The following is an 18860-nucleotide window of genomic DNA, read 5'->3' as shown; positions in this document are numbered from 1 at the left end:
ACTAACTGGAATCAGTAAACTTAATTATTAATAGCTATGACTTTTAATTCAAATTCAACTAATTAATTTTTAATCATTTGAGTTAACAATTATTTAATAACTAAATTTTAATTGAAACTCAAAATAATTCACATGTATTAATTATTTTGAAAAATAATTTATGATATTAATATACATTTTGGAAATTTATACTTTTTGTTGCTATTATTTTGAATCAAGAAGAATAGTGTACAATTTATGTAAAAAAAGATTACTAGCGTACTATCTTGCTATAATTTTGTACTAATTTAACATATATAGCTATATTATTTCGTTCAGACATATCAGGTTAAAAATGCAATTTTAACCTGATATGAACCAATTTTCCATTTATTTATTTAGAATTTATTTAGATGTTTTAGACTTAATCCCATTTGAAGGGATTAAGAGGTTAGAGTACAAAGGCACAGCATTAAAACAAAAACTTAAGTAAAAGCAGTAATGATGGAAGAAGGAGGAACATTGATGCAGGTAATTTCAAAGAAAAAGTTGGTGAACTCTATACTCAGACGTTTTAAAGCTGTCATAAATGCTGTAGGATATACTGCAAAATGCTGACTGGCAGAAATACGACAATATTTACTAATATGTACGAATTTCTTTAAAGCATTCGAAGTCTTTTGTGAGGTAACTTTTGCATTACATTTTTATTATTAATTTTCCAAAAACAAAGAAGTATAAAATAATTAGTGTCGTTTTGTTGAAAGAAATTATAGATATCATTAAAAAATTCTCATTCTAATATATTAATTTTTGTTAATGAATAAAACAATATTTTACTAAAACTCGTAAATGTACGAACACTTTTGGGAGCTACTTTACATGATGTAATGATCAAAGATGTATATATGGATATTTTAGAGAATACAGTGTTACCATCTGCAGGACAAAATCTGGCACTCAGATGAAGCTCTCAGTAAGACAATCCGTAACATTCGGCAAAGATAACAAGAAACCTCATTGGAGGTAAACAGGACTGATATTATGCCATGGTCCTTCTCACTCGCCGGATCTAAATACATTTGGGTCCTTAAGACGCGAACTAAAAGATAAAATAATATACCATCATCCGTCAGTTTTAAGAAACTTCGGAGAATTGTGCAAGATGCTTTTTATAATGTTGTAAGGGTTATTTTAATTTTCTAACAGTTATTTTTAATACTGAAGCCCTTTCCTTTAAATTATTGTTTCCCACTTACAACCCCCTACCAGAATGAGTTTTAGTAGCGCGCTGCATGTAAATGAGATAGAAAGAGTATATAAAGGAAATTGCGATTACTTCACCAAAAAGAGCTTAGGAGTCTTTAGTGCCGCCTGATGGCGCTTTTAGTGGTATGTGTTGGCGTGTGACACGTGTACTTCGTTGTTAAGTTCACTACGCTTGGCCTCATTGTACGTGCATTCTGATATTCGCCGGTTAATTTAATCAAGGTCAACTGACGTACATAATTGTGCATAGCTTTGACTAAGTCAGTTTAGTTTAGCTCTAGATTAGGTTCTTATTTTCTATTTTAATTTTTTAAGCCCAAGTGGAGACTTTCCTGTAAGTCCGAGAAGTGATGGACTGTCATTATTTTTTTGACTTAATAAAAGGGTATTTTAAACCTTCTCTGGACTTTGTCGTTTACTTACTTTGGACTTAGCGATAAGTCCTACATAGTTCAGTAAGTTCCACTACGTATACAAATAAGACAAAGTAGTTAAGGAAATATCAGAACTTAGTCTGCTGCATGCCAAACTGAAAACAGAATTAATATTTTTCTTAAAAAGAAATGTATTGCAACTTAATAAAGAGTAAGTTTTAGTTTATTCTAAATGAGCAAGTGTCCTTTCTTGGTGGGAGTTGGTGTATTTTTGAGATAGTTTAAAGAAAAACAATTTGACACGAAGATAATCAGTGATCTAATACTCAGAGACGAATAAATCATATCAATGGGATCTAAACAATGTATATTAATCATAAATTTAAAACGTTTAGTAGACGTTTTCTTAAATTTCCAAAAACCTAAAATTTTTTTATTCTTTTTGCTCATAGTTACATATATGTGTGATGATAGTGCAATGTTTTACAACTTTTTTTTTCAAAATTCTGTATAGATTTTGTTTTTCAATTTTGTCTTGAATCTTTCTCACATATTCTTGTTTAACGATAAAATTAGCTGCCCCAAAATTTTGATTTTTACGTCATCCTAGATCAAAATGTAATCTTGCAACTAAAATTCCTTTGGAATTTCTAATATAACTTACAGACTTCTGGCGAGTTTTCAAAATTTATTTTCGTTTTTAGCTCTTATGCGGCTGGTAACAGTAATGGTTATTAATTCAAAATATTTAATCTTTCATTGTCAGTAACTGCCCGATTTTAAGTGATGACAGATGGGTTATCTAAATCAAACAGAAATTAAAAGGAATTTATTACAATCTTGACGCGATCAGATAGATCGGAAGACATTGAAGGTGGGGAGATGATGTCACACATATTTCGTTGCTACACTGATTAGAAGAAGTAATGTTCTTGCTTTCAGAAGTTTTCTTTCTTTATTATTATATATTAACAGGGCTTAAAGTAACAACAAAAAAGATAGTATAGAAAATATATATTCAAAAATGATTGCGTTGGATTCACTTATATTTTCCTCGTTTCTCGATTTTGTTTATAATCGTGTAAGATAAAAAAAATATTAGGATGATCAACTTTTACTTTTTAGTGCATTTAATTAAAACCATGTGAAGTTTTTTAATAATTTATATTGAAAGATTATTCACTTTCAGAGAATCGTTTAGTACTATGGCAGTTTTAATTGACATAATTCATCAATGAACATAGGTGCTTAAAATTTAACACCGGAACACAGATTTCGCAAGTGCGTTTTTTTAAACACAAATCACGAGCAATTATGAAGAATTGTCGCATTTTCCCGTACGTGCTTATGACGCGTATATAGTTAGCATGTACAGTTAGCAGTTGGAAAATTCGTGGTTCGAATTTCAATGAAGGCAGAATTGCTCTCTCACTCTTCTCCCTTCAAATATTCTAAAAGACTCGACAGTGGCATCCGATTTATAACGTAGGGGATGCTAGCATGTTACCACCTACATTTAATCTGTTCCTGATGCCTTTCCCAGTCATTTCTTACGTTGGAGAGAAGATAAGGAGAAAAGAAGGGAAGTTGGAGAGAAGAGACTTCTCTCGCGCGTGCTGCCTTCGTGCAGATATTACTACGTCCACTTAGCAGTCGAAGGAACCCTGGTTCGAATCTCGGCGGGAGTATTTATGAGTCCTGCTCTACATTAGAAAAAACTCTTTCTCTTTTGAATAAAGAGACAACTAAGAAATATTTATTTAAAGCAAAAATTAGAAATGACATATTTTCTAACTTATCGATTAGTTTTTAGTTTGCTTGCTCATTTCCGTTGAACAGTATTTTAGGGCAATTACCATACAAGATAAGGCAGAAAATCAATCAAAATTTCCATTTCATTATGAACTACGGGCAAGTATATCTATTTTGGAAGCGATTCCTGTGATAAATCCTGTAATATTGTCTAAATGACATCTTGCTGCCAAAATTGCCATTTCATTGTGACTTGTTGATTGGTATCTCCAAAGAGTGTCATACAATAAAACTGTAATATTATCTAAAATTGCGTATCGGCATTCTAAGCTACTGCCAGAGGATATTGGAACAAAGATGGCATTTATACTTAATATTGATTTTAGTGGGGAAATCTTCTAAACAAATTCTTAATTTACTATTTAATTTTTTTCTTATCTTTAATTTTTCTAAAATTTCAATTAAAAATTTCTGCTACTTTTATTTTGTCTGGCATAAAAAGAAGGTACTTACGAAAAACACTGTAAAAATAACTAAGTTACCAAAGTAACAACATTGTATTTGGCATACTTCTCTTTACTTTAGCATACTTTAGCGTACTTTTCTTCTGATAACTAAAAGATCAATACGTTTGCATTTTCATCAAAACTGCAAATAATTAAAACTGAAATCTCTTAAAATATTAATTTTATATTTGATACAAAAGGTAAAGTAGTATAATGACAACCAGCCCATTAACCGAAACTCTTAATCCATTTTTGTCAAATTATCAGAGAAATCATAATTGTGTAAACACGAATATTACTAATAATCGATAAATAGGAATGTTATATTCGTGCAAAAATATACTCGCAGATATTAAAAACACGATTAATTTCACTAGACCCCTTTGATGCATCTTGTGCTTTCTAGAAGCGTCGTCAAATTCCGACCTTATTCTTAACCTTTTAAACGTTTTTATATATTTGGTGACAAATGATAATCTAATAAGGATAGGTCTTTATGCTGTGTATTGGTAACATTATATCAAGTATGTTACTTTTGCCTTAAATAACACAACATGCATAATAAAAATTTGAGAAGCTCTTTTCCGTCGTCCTAATGATTTGATATTCTTCAGCAAGAAATATCTAGCACAATAATTTAAATTGCGTTAAGTTATAAATTATTGATGGAACATTTGAATCCTCGAATGTCTTGAAAACAATTCGACATTCGAAAGCCCCAACCTTTCTTCTTTTTCATCATTCGAATCGTAACTTGAAAGCCATAAAACATGTTAACGTAAAATGAAAGATTGGCTTTATTGGCATTCAGGAGAAGCATTCGTCATTCGTTGAAAAATGAAGTATTAATTAGATGTTTTGTGTATGTTAACTAACAAATCTTCCCCTTTCTATATTTACTTTAATTTAAAACAATTCTGGGAAAAGTAAAAATTTTGGAGAGTTATTCAAATATTTTTAAATCTTAATGTTTATTTTCTCGAATCATATTGAGAAAATAAGCGTTAAAATTTAAGAGTTTAATTATTAGTTCATTTATTAAATTTCACTTCAGTTAAAATGTTTAAAAACTGCATTCATAAATTTATTTTTCATTAAACATTTCAAAACTTGCTTTAATTAGAGAAGTATATGTGAAACAATTTTTTTTTGTTATTATTTCCATATGAAAAATTCGAGAATATTAGGATGCGCATCATCTCTGATTTAATCCGTCCCCTTTATTTTACAAAAGTTCTTGCCACTTGCTTCGGTAATTATATAGTCTATAGATATTTACGCTAATATTTATGACCAGTAAACGTATTTTTTCAGAAATTTCTACCTAATTTTTCTTTTGTATATGCATGCAGGTCAGTCGGGCTCCTCGTATAAATCCAAAGCATCTTAGCCGACAGAAAGTTGGTTTGCAGTTGAAATTGGGCACCAGCAAAAGTAGCAATTCTGTGAAACTTCGATACTTTCTTCTACCATCTTCAGTGATGGAAATAATTGCATGTTCTTCGTATCCTGGTGCTCATTTACTCGTTTTTAAGGTAAGTTAATTTCTGTTGCTATAAAACGACGCATCAGAAGGGCTTTCTTTTCAAAAGAAAATCCATTCATTCTTTAAAGGTTTGAATTCTCTTACAGAACCAAAATGTGAGATCTTAGTGTATTTACTCTCTTTCATAGAGCATTTATATGCCTCACTGAATATAAAAACTTTTGCAAATGAAAAGGATAATTTTTTTCCAGAAATGTGGAAACAAGGGAAAATAATCACAGAGAAATATTTGTAATTAAGAAAATTAACTTTGAAATTCGGCTTTTTATCTGTATTTGCTACAAATTGCTATTAGTGAGAATAAAGTACTCTTAAAATCAGCCACTGCTACTTCTTTATAGTATTATCAGCCTCTACATCACAAACGTATATAAGTATGGATCAAGATTTAATTCAAAAGGATTAGAAATTTTGATTATTTTATCTGAGGAAAAAAAGTATGGAGCACCTTTAACATGACATAATATTAAAAGTGAATATTTAGTGTAGTCAAAGGGGAAATCTAAGCTTTTGGTATGGGATGTTAAAACTTTTTAAAACATTGGTGTAATCATTATAATTACAGGAACATTGAGAAAATAATAAATTAATCACCGTTATTTAATGTTTCAAACAGAACCTTTCAAGCGGTAAGTATTTAAAACATTAAACTGGCTCGATTAATGAGTATTGAACAACATGTTTCATTCCTTTCGACACTGTTAAACCTTTGTAAATTAATTTTCGTTTTGAAATATTATTTCACTGATAGTCTTACATTCTCGAAGAGCTTCCTCTACGAGTTATCTCTCTTTGAATTAAAATTACCGCAAATATAGAAAATATATCTTATTAAAGTAAATTTGCAAAATAAACAAAATAAAATTTTAAAATATAAATTACTAAACTATATTCTACTATAAATTACTTTTAAAATATAAATTAGTAAAGTGAAAGAAAAATTAGTAGAACTGTACATAAAAACTCTACAAATTAAAGTTACAGTTTCATCTTACACACACATACAGACACACACATATGTAATATTTTGGCAGTCGGGCACATAAGTGATGAAGCTGGGCATCAGAATCCGAACATTCTTGTGGCTGAGTATAATACAATGACGAAACAGAATTTAGCTTTTTAGCTCCAAATTTTTATTCAGTGCAAATGGCAGATCATTCAAGATTGATCCTGAAATTGCGGAAAGTTAATTAGAGTTTGCCTAATTCAGAAGTCAAACAACAATCAGTGAATCAGTATTTGTTCGGCGTGTTATTGTGTCTTAATTAGAGTTTGCCTGTTCGCGTAGAGCAAAGCCATTGTATTTTTTATATTTTACATCTTTATATATGTGTGTGTGTCTGTAAGATATAATAAAATACTCTGACTATGTTAAGAAATAATTGGCGACCTTAAAATTGACTACTCTAAATTTGTTGTTCTCTCCCTAAGTTTATCCTTTCTCCCAAATTCTAAATCTTTCTAAATTACATAACACTGCTTGAAAAAAGGAACTAAAACCTAAACTTAACCAACTGTAGCTTAGGTTTACATATGCACCTACGTAGTATAAATACTGCTTCGCAAGCAACTACGTCACTTCTTTTCTTAACCCTGCCAACATCTTAACGCTGTTTAAGAGGCTAAAATTAAAATCACATTTTTACATCCAAATTTATATATATATATATATATGTGTGTGTGTGTGTGTGTGTGTATATATAAAATATAAAAAATACGATGGCTTTGCTCTGCGCGAACGGGCAACCTATAATTAACTTTCCGCAATTTTAGGATCTTACCCTAGACCAATACTTTCGAGAACATTCTGTATGTTATATAACCGCTAGTATAAATACAGAGAACGCTCCATTTTTCGTCAAACTGCTTTCTCTTCCTGCTGCTACCAGACTTTACTGCTGCTCTTCCCATCTGTCTTCCCTTTGTTAGAACAGTTATGACGTAGAAATTCTAAATTTAATCTTACTTAGTTTAAGTTACTATTAAATATGTAATTTGGAGAATAGGAAAAATGATCTGCGATGAGAATTGAATAAAGATGTGGAACCTTAAAAGCTAGAGCTTTCTTTGTCATCACTGTGCCGCCTTCTGCTCAGCCACAACAATACCCGAACTCTGATGTAGTTATATCGTCAAGCTTTGTCATTCCTGTACCTGCTTACCAAAATATTTTACAGTATTTTATCTTGCTGTCTTCTACTCAGCCACAATAATGCCCGAACTCTGATGTAGTTATGCAATCAAACTTTGTCATTCCTGTGCCTGCCTAATACCATTCCTGTGCCTACCAAAATATTACATATATATTCATGAAAAATACGAACTAAAAAATAGTCCGTTTAAAATTCATCCCATATTCATTCAGGAATAAACATATGCAAAAATCAGATATGAGAACCACAGTGGGAAACTGCGAGAAAAAGGGGCAAAGCATGCCAAAACGAGAAATGAATTGAGAAATTGACATCTTTCGTTGCATAATCATCAGGAGGTTAGTTCAACAAAAGAAGTAAATAAATCAGTCTGTTTCTGAATCAATAAAGACACAAATTAAAGTAAAAACTTAAAATAATTCCAGAAAAACAATCAAAATCATCTGTGTCTTTATCAGTCAAACCTTTACGGACCGAAGCAAACAGTTGCAAAATTATAGCATAAGAAGCATAAATAAATTTTTAAAAATATTAAAAAATACAAAATCTAAAAACTATTTTGAGCAGACTGAGTTCAAAATACAAAACCTGCAAATACAAGCAATCTAACATGTGCAAAAAAAAATGTATGTAAATTTTGAAACCCTACAGACCGGGTTAAACTGATTTTAAAAATATAGCATCAAAATGATAAAAAGTGTAAAAGCTTAATAACTTAATCATAATAATAATGTTCAATGAATTTTTCTATAATATTTTGCCTGTAATTTATATAGTTATTTAAAAGTTCGAAGATATTTTTCGGACATTTTTAAGTCTATATTGTGTGGCCAAAAGTCACGGCTACTACAAATTATTGCAAGTCGATTTTATACCTAGAGCGGTTACGCTAGTATGCCAGTTTCTGTGGAGAATGCTTTTCATGATCTCCAAAAGATGAATGAGAGCATTAATCGTTATTTTTTCAGGAATATCGCTGTATGGTAAATACAGTTTTTGTACAATGACTACAGTTATTTTATCAAGATCTGATACTCGCTCTTTCTTGGATGTTCCTATTACTTTCTTGGATCTCTTTTCTTTTAAAATTGAAATCATATTCTGTTCTTGGTATGAACTATACTTTCTGTCATATCATCTTACGATTTTTCTGCTATAAATATTGTGCTTGTAGAGAGCCTTTTCTCTTGTATAGCTCTGTTTGTACTACCTTCTTTCATCTTTGTCCTACATTAGACTCTAGTATCTTCGTCTGCATCTCATACGTTTTTCCTCCGTTCTGAGAGTTTTGAGTTCTGTGCTTGGAATAAACCTACTTAGGATTAATTCGACTTGGGATAAATCTTATTTTCTTTTGGTGACTTTTTCTTGTCCTCATAGGTTTGATGCGACGTTGCTTTCTTAATGACACTGTCAATCTTTGCTGTTTAGGCTACCGTTTCATAGAAAGCCTTCAAATAGTCATGTTCGCAGGTTGATCTAATTTGATCTTTTCCAGGTCTATCTAATTTGATCTTTTCAAATTTTGTCTCTTTACCCGTCTTTTTGAGAAGAAGACATTTGTGAGTTCATAGGTAATGAATGAATCTGTGGTCTTTCAAACTCGTTCTGTCCTCCAGTATTCAGTTTTCAATTCTCATATTTCTTCAGCGTTTACTTGGGGTATGATCTACAAACGATTTCCGTCGATTTGATGTGTATGTTGCGAAACTCTTTGGTTCAATGCAAACAGTTAAGCCCGATGCAGCCATAAATCCGCATACTTGTATCCACTCCCCTCATGTACGCGTTGGAGAAACCCGAGAGTGTGATAGGCATGTCTTCTCATACTTTCATGAACTTATTGATTTCCCTTACTATTTCATCAAGCAACATTGACGGTGGGCAATACGCAGAGAGCTTAGTATAAAGGGCATATATCCCGAAATCAGAAATGCGACGACATTTTCCTGGCTTATGACTGTAACTGTTCTTTTTAGCTCTTTGTCCGAGTGGTGTTCTCTATACACTTTATTGGCCCTGACAGTGCCTAGTGGCTAAGTATTTCTAGTGTTCGTATAAAATATTGTCACTCGTTATTTTGAGTATTTTTTATTTATGTTTGAAGTATCGTGGTTCGAAATTTCTAGGCTTCGTTTGAAATATCATCACTCGTTTATTTTTGTGCCATTTTTTAATACGACAGATTACACAATTTCACAATTACCTAAGGACAAAGAGGCTGCCATAAGGTTCTTTCAAGACAAAGAAAAAATTCGTAGCAATAGACTTTGTTCTCAAAATTATCCGATGAAGTTAACTTTTGACTCAAACAAAGCTCCTATATGGCGTTGTTACGTACGTTCTTGCTGTGAATAACAAAGGATTGAGAGCCAAAAGATGGTTTGAAGGGATCGCTGCTTTCTTCCCTCAATGCCGTTCGTTTTACTATATGTGGTGTCAAGGATTGACGTCGATTGAATTTTGCCAACTTCAGTTAGAAATCGACAGTAGATTGGAATAACTACATTAAAGTCTTTTCACAAAAAGAGAAAAACAACTTTGGACGTGTTCTTCCGGAACAATAGATATTCGGGGGTTTATGCCGGGAAAGCAAAGCAAGTTTTCTGGTCACCGTTCCCGATTGTTTTGCTACAACATTGATGACAGCCACTCAGGAAAACATCGCGGATGGCAGCGTTATATTTTTCAGACTAATGGAAAGGATACAAGAAAGAGGAATTAAAAAATTCTGGGTATGAACATTTCATTGTGAATCACAGTAACAATTTTGTAGACCCCGAAACTGAATGCCTTAACCAAATTGTGGAGCGATTATGGGGCAGCGATAAATGGAGAAATAAACGTCAGCGAGGTAGTGATGAGAGACGTACGAAGATTCGAATGGTCGACATGGCTTCCCACGAATTTTTTAAATCCGGAGGGGGTACCTCTCTTGAAATTTAACACTTCGCTGTTCCGGAGGAGATAGTGCCACTAACAAACAAACAGATGCACATAGATTTTAATAGCATAGCTTGTAGAGATATTATGTATTTTTTTGGAAGCAGGAAAGGTGAGAAATATGCAACGCCTTCGCCGGGAATCGAACCGCGGACCTCTCAATTACGCGCTGAGCGTACATACCACTACACCACAAAGGCTCACTAAGAAAGCGGGAGAAATACCTTATAAGCTTACTAAAATTACCTTTAGACTCCTTGTATCTACCGGATGCCATGTGAGTGAACAGTGTTAGCCAAAATTATTATGTTTGCTATTCAAATTCATGAATGTCATCTTTTCATCATCTATATGCATCTATTAATTTATACGTAATTGGATTAACTGAAAATATTAATGCCATTAATTCACATTAGATTGTTATCAGCATCATCAACATTATATTAATTAATTTCATTTCTAGTTTAAAAATGAATGCTTTTGTAAACTTTACTTTGTTTAAAATTTAATTAAAAATTAATAACATACTTCTGATAAAAAAATTTCTGCATATGCGAATGACAAAGACAACAGAATATTTGAAAGCAGTATCTTAGAGAATAGATTGTGAAATAGTATGAGAAAATTTGTTTCAGTATATATCCAAGCCATTCTCAAATTATGTGTCCTTTTATAGATAAATAATGACTCATTCTTGTGTTTTTTTCTGATCCACTGATTTGTAAACAGGGTGACAAGGATATCGATTCTTGCCTGGAAAGTATAATGAATAAAGAACGCGATTCCTCTAGTATGAATGATTCAGACGAAAGCTCTGAAGAAGATGACAGTTTCGATTATCAAGACCTATATAGTATTTTATCCAAACCATTGGAAGCAGTTAGACATTGGAAAAGCAACAGGTGTTCTTCATTATTAATGTAAGACATTATTTTAAACATTCTTCTCTCTTTTTGTTAATTTTTTACTACTCTCTTTATCATACTGTAATAAGTTAGGGTAATGCAGTAAAAAATTATTTATTTTCTGAAAAGGAATTCATAAGAATATTTCGACATTTTTGCCAACGATTTGAAGTGTGTATCATTTAAGGAGAATACTTTATGAACTCCTAGTCATATGTTTGTAGATTTTCAAGTATTCTGCAAATATCACTTATTTGAGACGTATGACATACATACAAATATTTAAAACCATTATTAAATGTATGTACATTTAGGCTTACAATGTAGTATACGGCTTGTACAAAGCTTAAAATTTAGGCTTACAATATTACTTGTAAAATGTGGGAAGGGGAATGCATAATTATAAGTATATTTTTATTACATCCTTTAAACATTTCTAAATAAAGATGTATTCTTTTCAGCTTTATCAATATGCGGAATCTTGTATAAAAATGGGTTATCGCCTCGTACGCTTTGGCAGTTAACTCCTCAGTTCTTTTTCAGTGTACTTTTGTTTTCTTTGCGTGCGTAGAAGGTTTAATAGTATGAGAAAGAGAACAAGTGCATTCTATCTCAAAAGTCTAAGCACAATTGGAAAATATCATTGATTTAATATCATTTTGGAAAAATTTGTCCATCAGATGAAGTCAAATATCCCTAATTTTAGGTATTTATAGAAAACATTGCGGGAAGGTAGGCAAAATAATTATGCATGAATATACTTCTCGTGATATGTAATTCCTAAAAATAAACACATTTTCATAAACAAAACAAAATTTTGTTGAATTTCTGCCAGTAAGGCGTTTCATGGTGTTTCAACGTCTAACTTAATTTTTGAATAGAGTGGTAATGTTTTTTACTGCTATGTACAATAATAAATAAGTTCGTTTCTCCCATCATATATTTTCTAATTCGTTGGACCTCTGGGCTTCAGGCGGGCCATTCTAAATGTGACATAATTTGCTAAGCAACAATTTCCTGGAATTGGCAAAGCTTTGGTATTTTGAAATTTCCATTTCTTTTCCCTTAACTCACCAAATGCTAGCAAATTCAGTGTTATTTTTTATAATAGTTGACAGATTTTTATTTGTATTCAGCTATGCGATTCGTCTAAACTATATGTATAACGCTTGAGAATTTGTCTCCAAAAGAATACGGATCTGCAAGCCTAATTCAATCGCTTTTTGGATATCGCAATTTTAGAAGATGTTGATTCATTTTGTATAAAACTATATTCCCTGTATCTTTTCTGAAAATAAACTGAATTTTCAGTTGCACTTTTATTAATAGCCTCTTGACGTGATGTAAAAGTACTTTTAGGAGTTAATGCTAACTTCACAATAAGTCAATACGCACTATTCATGCCTTGACACGATCTCATTTTGCTTAAAATTTCCGTTTCTGGCTGGTATTATATAAATGTGAAATCTTGTTTGTCACAGTAGCGTTGCAGTTTTATCGTTTTTTCTTCTTAAGTATCAGCTGTTATTTGAATATCAATTATACACAAATTTTCGATTATTTAATTACGTTACAGTACACTAAAAACTGTACCTTCTACAATAAAAAATTAAGTAAGATATTGAAACTGACAGTTTCATTAAATACAAAACTTTCGACGTTGTATTAGTACACAAATAGCGGAAAAAAATATCTTTTTTGATACTATCAAAATAATTTTGACCAACCAGTTGCGTATTTCCTTACATTTGAATAAAACAAGTATGCTTGAGTAAAATAGATATGCGTAAACCTTTTAGTTTTGGGACATAGATTTTTTTTCATTACTTTGAAAGAAATATTTTTATACAAAGCATATTGATGCAACGCGAAGTCATTATTTCATTATTTTATACATTTCTTTGTTATTAAGTTAAATTATTCATTTTTTTCTTTTAATTTTATTAAACATTTTGCTAGTGTGTAAGCGCAGAAAAATAAGCTTGTAAAACTAATAATGGTTCTAAGGATATTACATAATCCTTATTGCCTTTATACAGTTTTTTAATACAATAATAGTATATTAGATCACAATGTCAAATAACTTAGCATTTCTTCTTTTTCTCCTAGATATCATATTGTTGAAACCAGCTTCCTTGGCGAATTTTCTCTTGGATGTTCGGCATCAGTTGCATTGCATCCGATAAAAGTGAATATTACAGCTTCTGATTATTATATGATAGCTGTCTTGAACACCAACGGCAAGACAACAAACAACGTTGGTCTCCAAATCTTATTGGATAGATCCCGTTATGTTGTCCACAGGTCCGGTCAAGCCTTCGACATGTGTAGCTTGTCCACAGCTTGCACTATAGGTAAATCGGATCAGTTACTGTCTTATGAAGTGAGAAAGAAGAGTAATAGTCGCTAAAATGATATTTATTGCTGTGTGTGCGGATGCGTTGTGTTTTGCGATGATGAACGTAAACATTTATGAACTTTAACAATTTATTGAACTGACTAAATGTTTAGCCTGCCGCTTTAGTGAAAACAAAACTGCATGTGCGTAGTTTACGTGAGTGGCGTTATAGCCAACATGCGCCAAGACCGGAGCCAAGACACGATATCTCCAAATGCGAAGAAAACATATTGTTCTTGCAAGAAAAACAGTTAGTCGTAACAATAGATATCGACATGAAAGAAAAATGAACGCTTCATTGTTAAGAAATAATCAGTAAACAAGCGATGTAAGTATAGGAAATGAAATTTTGTTACGACAGTCTTGGGGACATCTGAATTTTTATGAATTTGAAACCAAACGTATTTATCTCGATACATATCAGTCTGATAGCTAGTTTAATTTTTTTAAACTTCACCATTAAAAAAATTTCAGAAATGTGAGTGGAATACCGCTGCTTGTTTGTTGAATTAGTCAATATTTTCGAACTACTTGTAATGAAAATCGCTTGATTTAAAGCCAAATAACTTACTGTATTACATGGCTGATAATCTGGAATGAAAACATTGAAATACAAGCTAGCATATTCTCATTAAAATTAGTAAGAATTTTCTTTGATTAAATACCTATTTTAAATGTTGAAATATTTAATTACTTATTTTGCTCCGAATTTTCTAAAATTCTTTTTAAGTTCAATTAACTTATTGCTTTTGCAATACTTTTATTTTTATTTCATGAATGTAACCTGATATGTTGTTTTTCACGTGTAAAGAATAATCAGTGATTTCCAGTAAACAAAATAAAAATAGTTAAATTTAAGTTGTTGGACAAAAACAAAATGCATAACTGAAAAATATGTAATAAAAATTGAAATTAGCTTTTTTAGCATTGTTATTTCAAATTTTAGTAAAAACTTTATGTATTAGTATCAGAAATACTGATCTCACAAAAGCTGTTAAATAAAATTGAATTAATTTATTTGAGATAATACATAACGCATAAATACAAATGTATGAAGTAACGGAAATAAATAATATTTAATAGCAAGATATTAGAAAAACATTGAATACCTCGAAAAAATGCAGACTTTGGATATAAAGGAGAATGTGATCTCTCCTACTTCATACAATATAGTGAATGCGACTTCATGCTGTTGGTAAAGCAGTCATTAGATTCAGAAAATGAACTCCACGCTTTAGCCAGTCTAGTTATCAAAACGTTGATAGCCGTATGAAGATAATTTTGCTGTGCAACAGCAGTTTCAAAGATTTTCCATAAGCTCTCTGTAAGCTACAAGTCAGAAGATTTTACTGGCAGTTTATTTTCTCATTATTTTCGGTTGAAAAAATTAATCAATCGTGTTTAATGAATGTGGAAATGTGTATATTATTATTATTAAGAGGCGTATATGGCAAAATAGCATGCTTATTCGTTTCAAATAACTATAAACATGTGCTTTTAGCAGGTGAATCAAAATATACTTCTCTTGGCATCGATATCAAAGTGATAGCTCCAAGCCGCTATAAAAGAATGTCTTCTTTTTGACCACATTTTTATAATGAAATATTTTCTTCATTATGAGATAGGAATGTATTTCCTTCCGAACTATTAGTTGTCTGAGGGTTTTGATGGAAACTGTGAACATCAGAGTGCATTAGAAAGTCTTGGAAGGGAATCTTTTCCGAACAATTTTAAAACAGTGTTATTAATGCGAACATCAGAATCAAAATGAGTTTTGACCATCGTTAATAAATTTTTTATCATTTCTATTTCTCTTTATTGTCGTGTAAAAATATGTATTTGTATGCGTTTAGTTCATTTTTATTGAGATAAACAGCATTGCTATCTTGGGGAGCTAACCTTTAAGTTTTAATATTACCTTCTGGTTCCCAAGGGTAGTATGATCATGTCAAACACTGTCTGCTGTTTTCCTTAATGCTTCAATACCAAAACAACGCAGAACACCAATCAGAGCGTTCGGTGGATGAATTATAATTTGCTGTTGTTGCAGTATTACATGTATAAAAGAGCTGTTACTTTGGCACTGTTTGTGTGGTTTTATGTCTTATCATTAAACATAACATATTTGTAATGAGTTCATTTCTGCTGATAATATATAATACTTCACTATAGAAAAGCCTTTTACTCATTAATTAAATTATTTATTATCTCTATATTCCTCATACTTATCTATGCTATCAATTTAGTTATTGATGCTCATCATTGTTCCTAGATATTTTAAAAGAGATGACCATTTTTTTCTAGCATAATTATTTTGTAAATTAACAGTAGACCATTTGTCTAAAAAAAGGCTATTTCTTGGATACTTATCTTTAATACATAAATATGTGCAACAACCTGTAATGCTGTTTGAATTATTGAAATTATTATTCTTCTGCAGGTTTAGGATTCGGTTCAAGTGACCGTGCCCTTGTGTGGATTCCTGATGAGCATAACGCTGGGCGTTCTACTTTTACAATACGTTCCCGATGTAAACCCAGGCTTGCCGTATTTGCCATCTTATCTGTGTTCTTGCCGCTTATGATGTTTCTTCTTGTGGCGTTTGTTGTGCGAGCTGATAGGGAGGGAATCAGACGCATTTACAACCGAGGTTCTCCTTCTCGAAATCAAAGAAGACGTTCTGAGCAGCGAAGGTTCGAGAATCCCTTACTGGACGACAGTGTCGGCTCGAGTTGCGAAGCTTTGCCTTCGACAAGTGGTGGTGCTCATCAGATTGCTTCAGGCGCTGATGAGTTACCACCACCTTATCATACCCTGTATGATCCACCGCCTCCTTATGCTTGTTTGAAAATAGAAAGAACAGAAGAATCTGACAAAAATGCAAGCAGTGGACCAGCTTCGAATTCAGCGCAGTGAATGTAACGCTGATTTTAGTAGCTTCTGAAAATTAACGTATTGAGAATTCATTCAGAAAACGATGTGATTATCATTATTGGCGTTTATTCTAGTCCAGTTGTCAACTGAGCATTTTATAAATCACCAGATAGTGTGTTGAAATCTAAGAGAAGATGTCTTTGGTCACTTTGCAAATCAATTTGTAGCTGGAAGCATATCATGTGTAATGATAAACTTACTCTGTAGAACAATAAGATCATGGATGGTCGGATTTGACTTTTGTGTCGATTGAATTATTTTATTTGTATATTTTATGTATAGGTAATATTTTTATACTGTGTAAAAAATTAAATTTATATTTTGTATTTGAGACTGTTTTTTGAGTATGTAGGATAAAAAGTTCTATAGTTTCTTGTACACAGATACACACACATATATATTGTTTTTTGAGTTTGTAGGATAAAAAGTCTAAAGTTTCTTCTACACAGATACACACCCATATATATGCCATGTCATTTTTTCAAATAAAACTTCCTGTTCTAAAATGTATTTGGAACAGGAAGACAAGTATTCTGACATCGTGAAAATAGACATCATAAAATATACGAAGCAATTAAAAAATTTCTTTGGTTTTGTGTGTTACAGTAGCTAACCTCATTGGTTAGTAAAATCAACTCCTGATTGCGCTTAATAGTCCTGTTTGAAAATACAAATATATACTAATCTATAGGAAAACTGCTGTTCATTAAACTCACCTTCGCCACTTATAAACTCAAAAACTGGTTATTCAGTACCAGAATATTCTCTTGGGTACCTATCAATGCTGTTTGTTGATCAATCTATTTAATTTATACAAGAAGGTGGCTTACTTATCATTCAGGTATTTGGTACTTCAGTAAAGCGGGTTTGGCCGAGATTTCAGCAAACGTAGTTCTACCCCATCTGATCCCTGTCAGATAGTATTTGCAAAGCTGTTTTTTCAGACTGAAATTGAAACAGGCAGAATTTCCTTACCTTGATATTAATAAAAGCAATCCTTTAAAGGCACTCTAAATGAATGCTTGTACTAAATTTCAGCAAATAGGGGGTGGAATTGCAACAATCTGCAATGATTTCCACATTCAAAATCTTCCCAATGGAATGGTTTACATTCAAAATATTCGCATATCTCGCACTGAGTACATTAAGTATTCCTTCTTGCTAATACAATTTCTCTTATTTAGCCTTTAGATTCAGATAAAATAAAAACTTTCAAATACACTAAAAAAGATGTCGGTCAGGAAATCGTAAACAAAATTTGAATTTTTGAAAATGAAAGCATATCGAAGTAGATAACTAAGTCAATATCTTTGCTAGAGGCCATGTATACGTATCCAATGCATGAAGGTGTGTCTCTCGAAACGCAGTCCTTTCGAAATTGTGACTTTTATTTAGAAGAAGCCTCAGAGAAATTGAAGCTATAGCTAAAGATTCATACATTAGTGAAAGAAATTACGAAGATCCGTTTTTAGAATACTTTGCGATAATATTGCGAAACAACATAATTGAAAAAAAACTGGTTATAGTGTTGGAGAAATTGTTAAAACAGCTGCAGAAACTGAAATAGGTAATGAAAGTGATTCGGAAGGGAAAGTGATGATATGTCAATCTAATCGAATGTAGAAAACCAGATGAAATTTTAAAAATTCTTCAAATGAAAGAGAACTAGAAGAGCTACCAGCAGTTCATGAACTCGAAAATATTATTGTTAAACTATTGATGTATATGGTATTTCTCCCGCCTTCGTGGTTTAGTGGTCTGTACGCTGGGCGCGTATTTCAGAGATCCGTGGTTCGCTTCCCGGCAAAGGCGTTCCTCATTTTTCATCTCTCCTGCTTCCAAAATACCTAATGTCTCTACAGATGAAAAAAGGGGAACAAAGATGAATAGATAATTCTTTGCAAATGTTTGAAATTTTGTCAAGTACTTTGTAAAAATATTTTTCGGAAAGAAATAAACAGAAATTTCAAAATTAAATAAACAGTTTGATTTATTCATTAATTTTTAATTATTAATTTGGTTTTAATTACTAGATCAGTTGTTAGTTAGCATCTTACTAAATAAGTTTAAAGCTGATACCTCAGAGTTTGCAGTGCAT

At 31.7% G+C, this 18860-nt stretch overlaps 1 protein-coding gene across 5 annotated transcripts in view; it reads left to right on the top strand.

Annotated features, from left to right (window-relative positions):
• Positions 1 to 17088, top strand: part of LOC118188518 (uncharacterized) — a 162030-nt gene extending 144942 nt beyond the window's left edge. For all 5 annotated transcript variants that reach the window (XM_085815627.1, XM_085815625.1, XM_085815624.1 and 2 more), the window contains 4 exons: positions 5233 to 5415; positions 11255 to 11445; positions 13540 to 13784; positions 16269 to 17088. In XM_085815627.1, coding sequence (XP_085671753.1) covers positions 5233 to 5415; positions 11255 to 11445; positions 13540 to 13784; positions 16269 to 16744 — 1095 coding nt within the window. In that variant the 3' untranslated portion in view covers positions 16745 to 17088. The remainder of the gene's footprint in view (positions 1 to 5232; positions 5416 to 11254; positions 11446 to 13539; positions 13785 to 16268) is intronic.
• The last annotated feature ends 1772 nt before the right edge of the window (positions 17089 to 18860 follow it).

This window comes from Stegodyphus dumicola, chromosome 4 (assembly GCF_044657685.1).
Source record: "Stegodyphus dumicola isolate Sdum_Otavi_A_Nest chromosome 4, ASM4465768v1".
In the NCBI taxonomy this organism is placed as follows: Eukaryota; Metazoa; Arthropoda; class Arachnida; order Araneae; family Eresidae; genus Stegodyphus; species Stegodyphus dumicola.
This window is presented reverse-complemented; position numbering and strand designations above follow the sequence as displayed.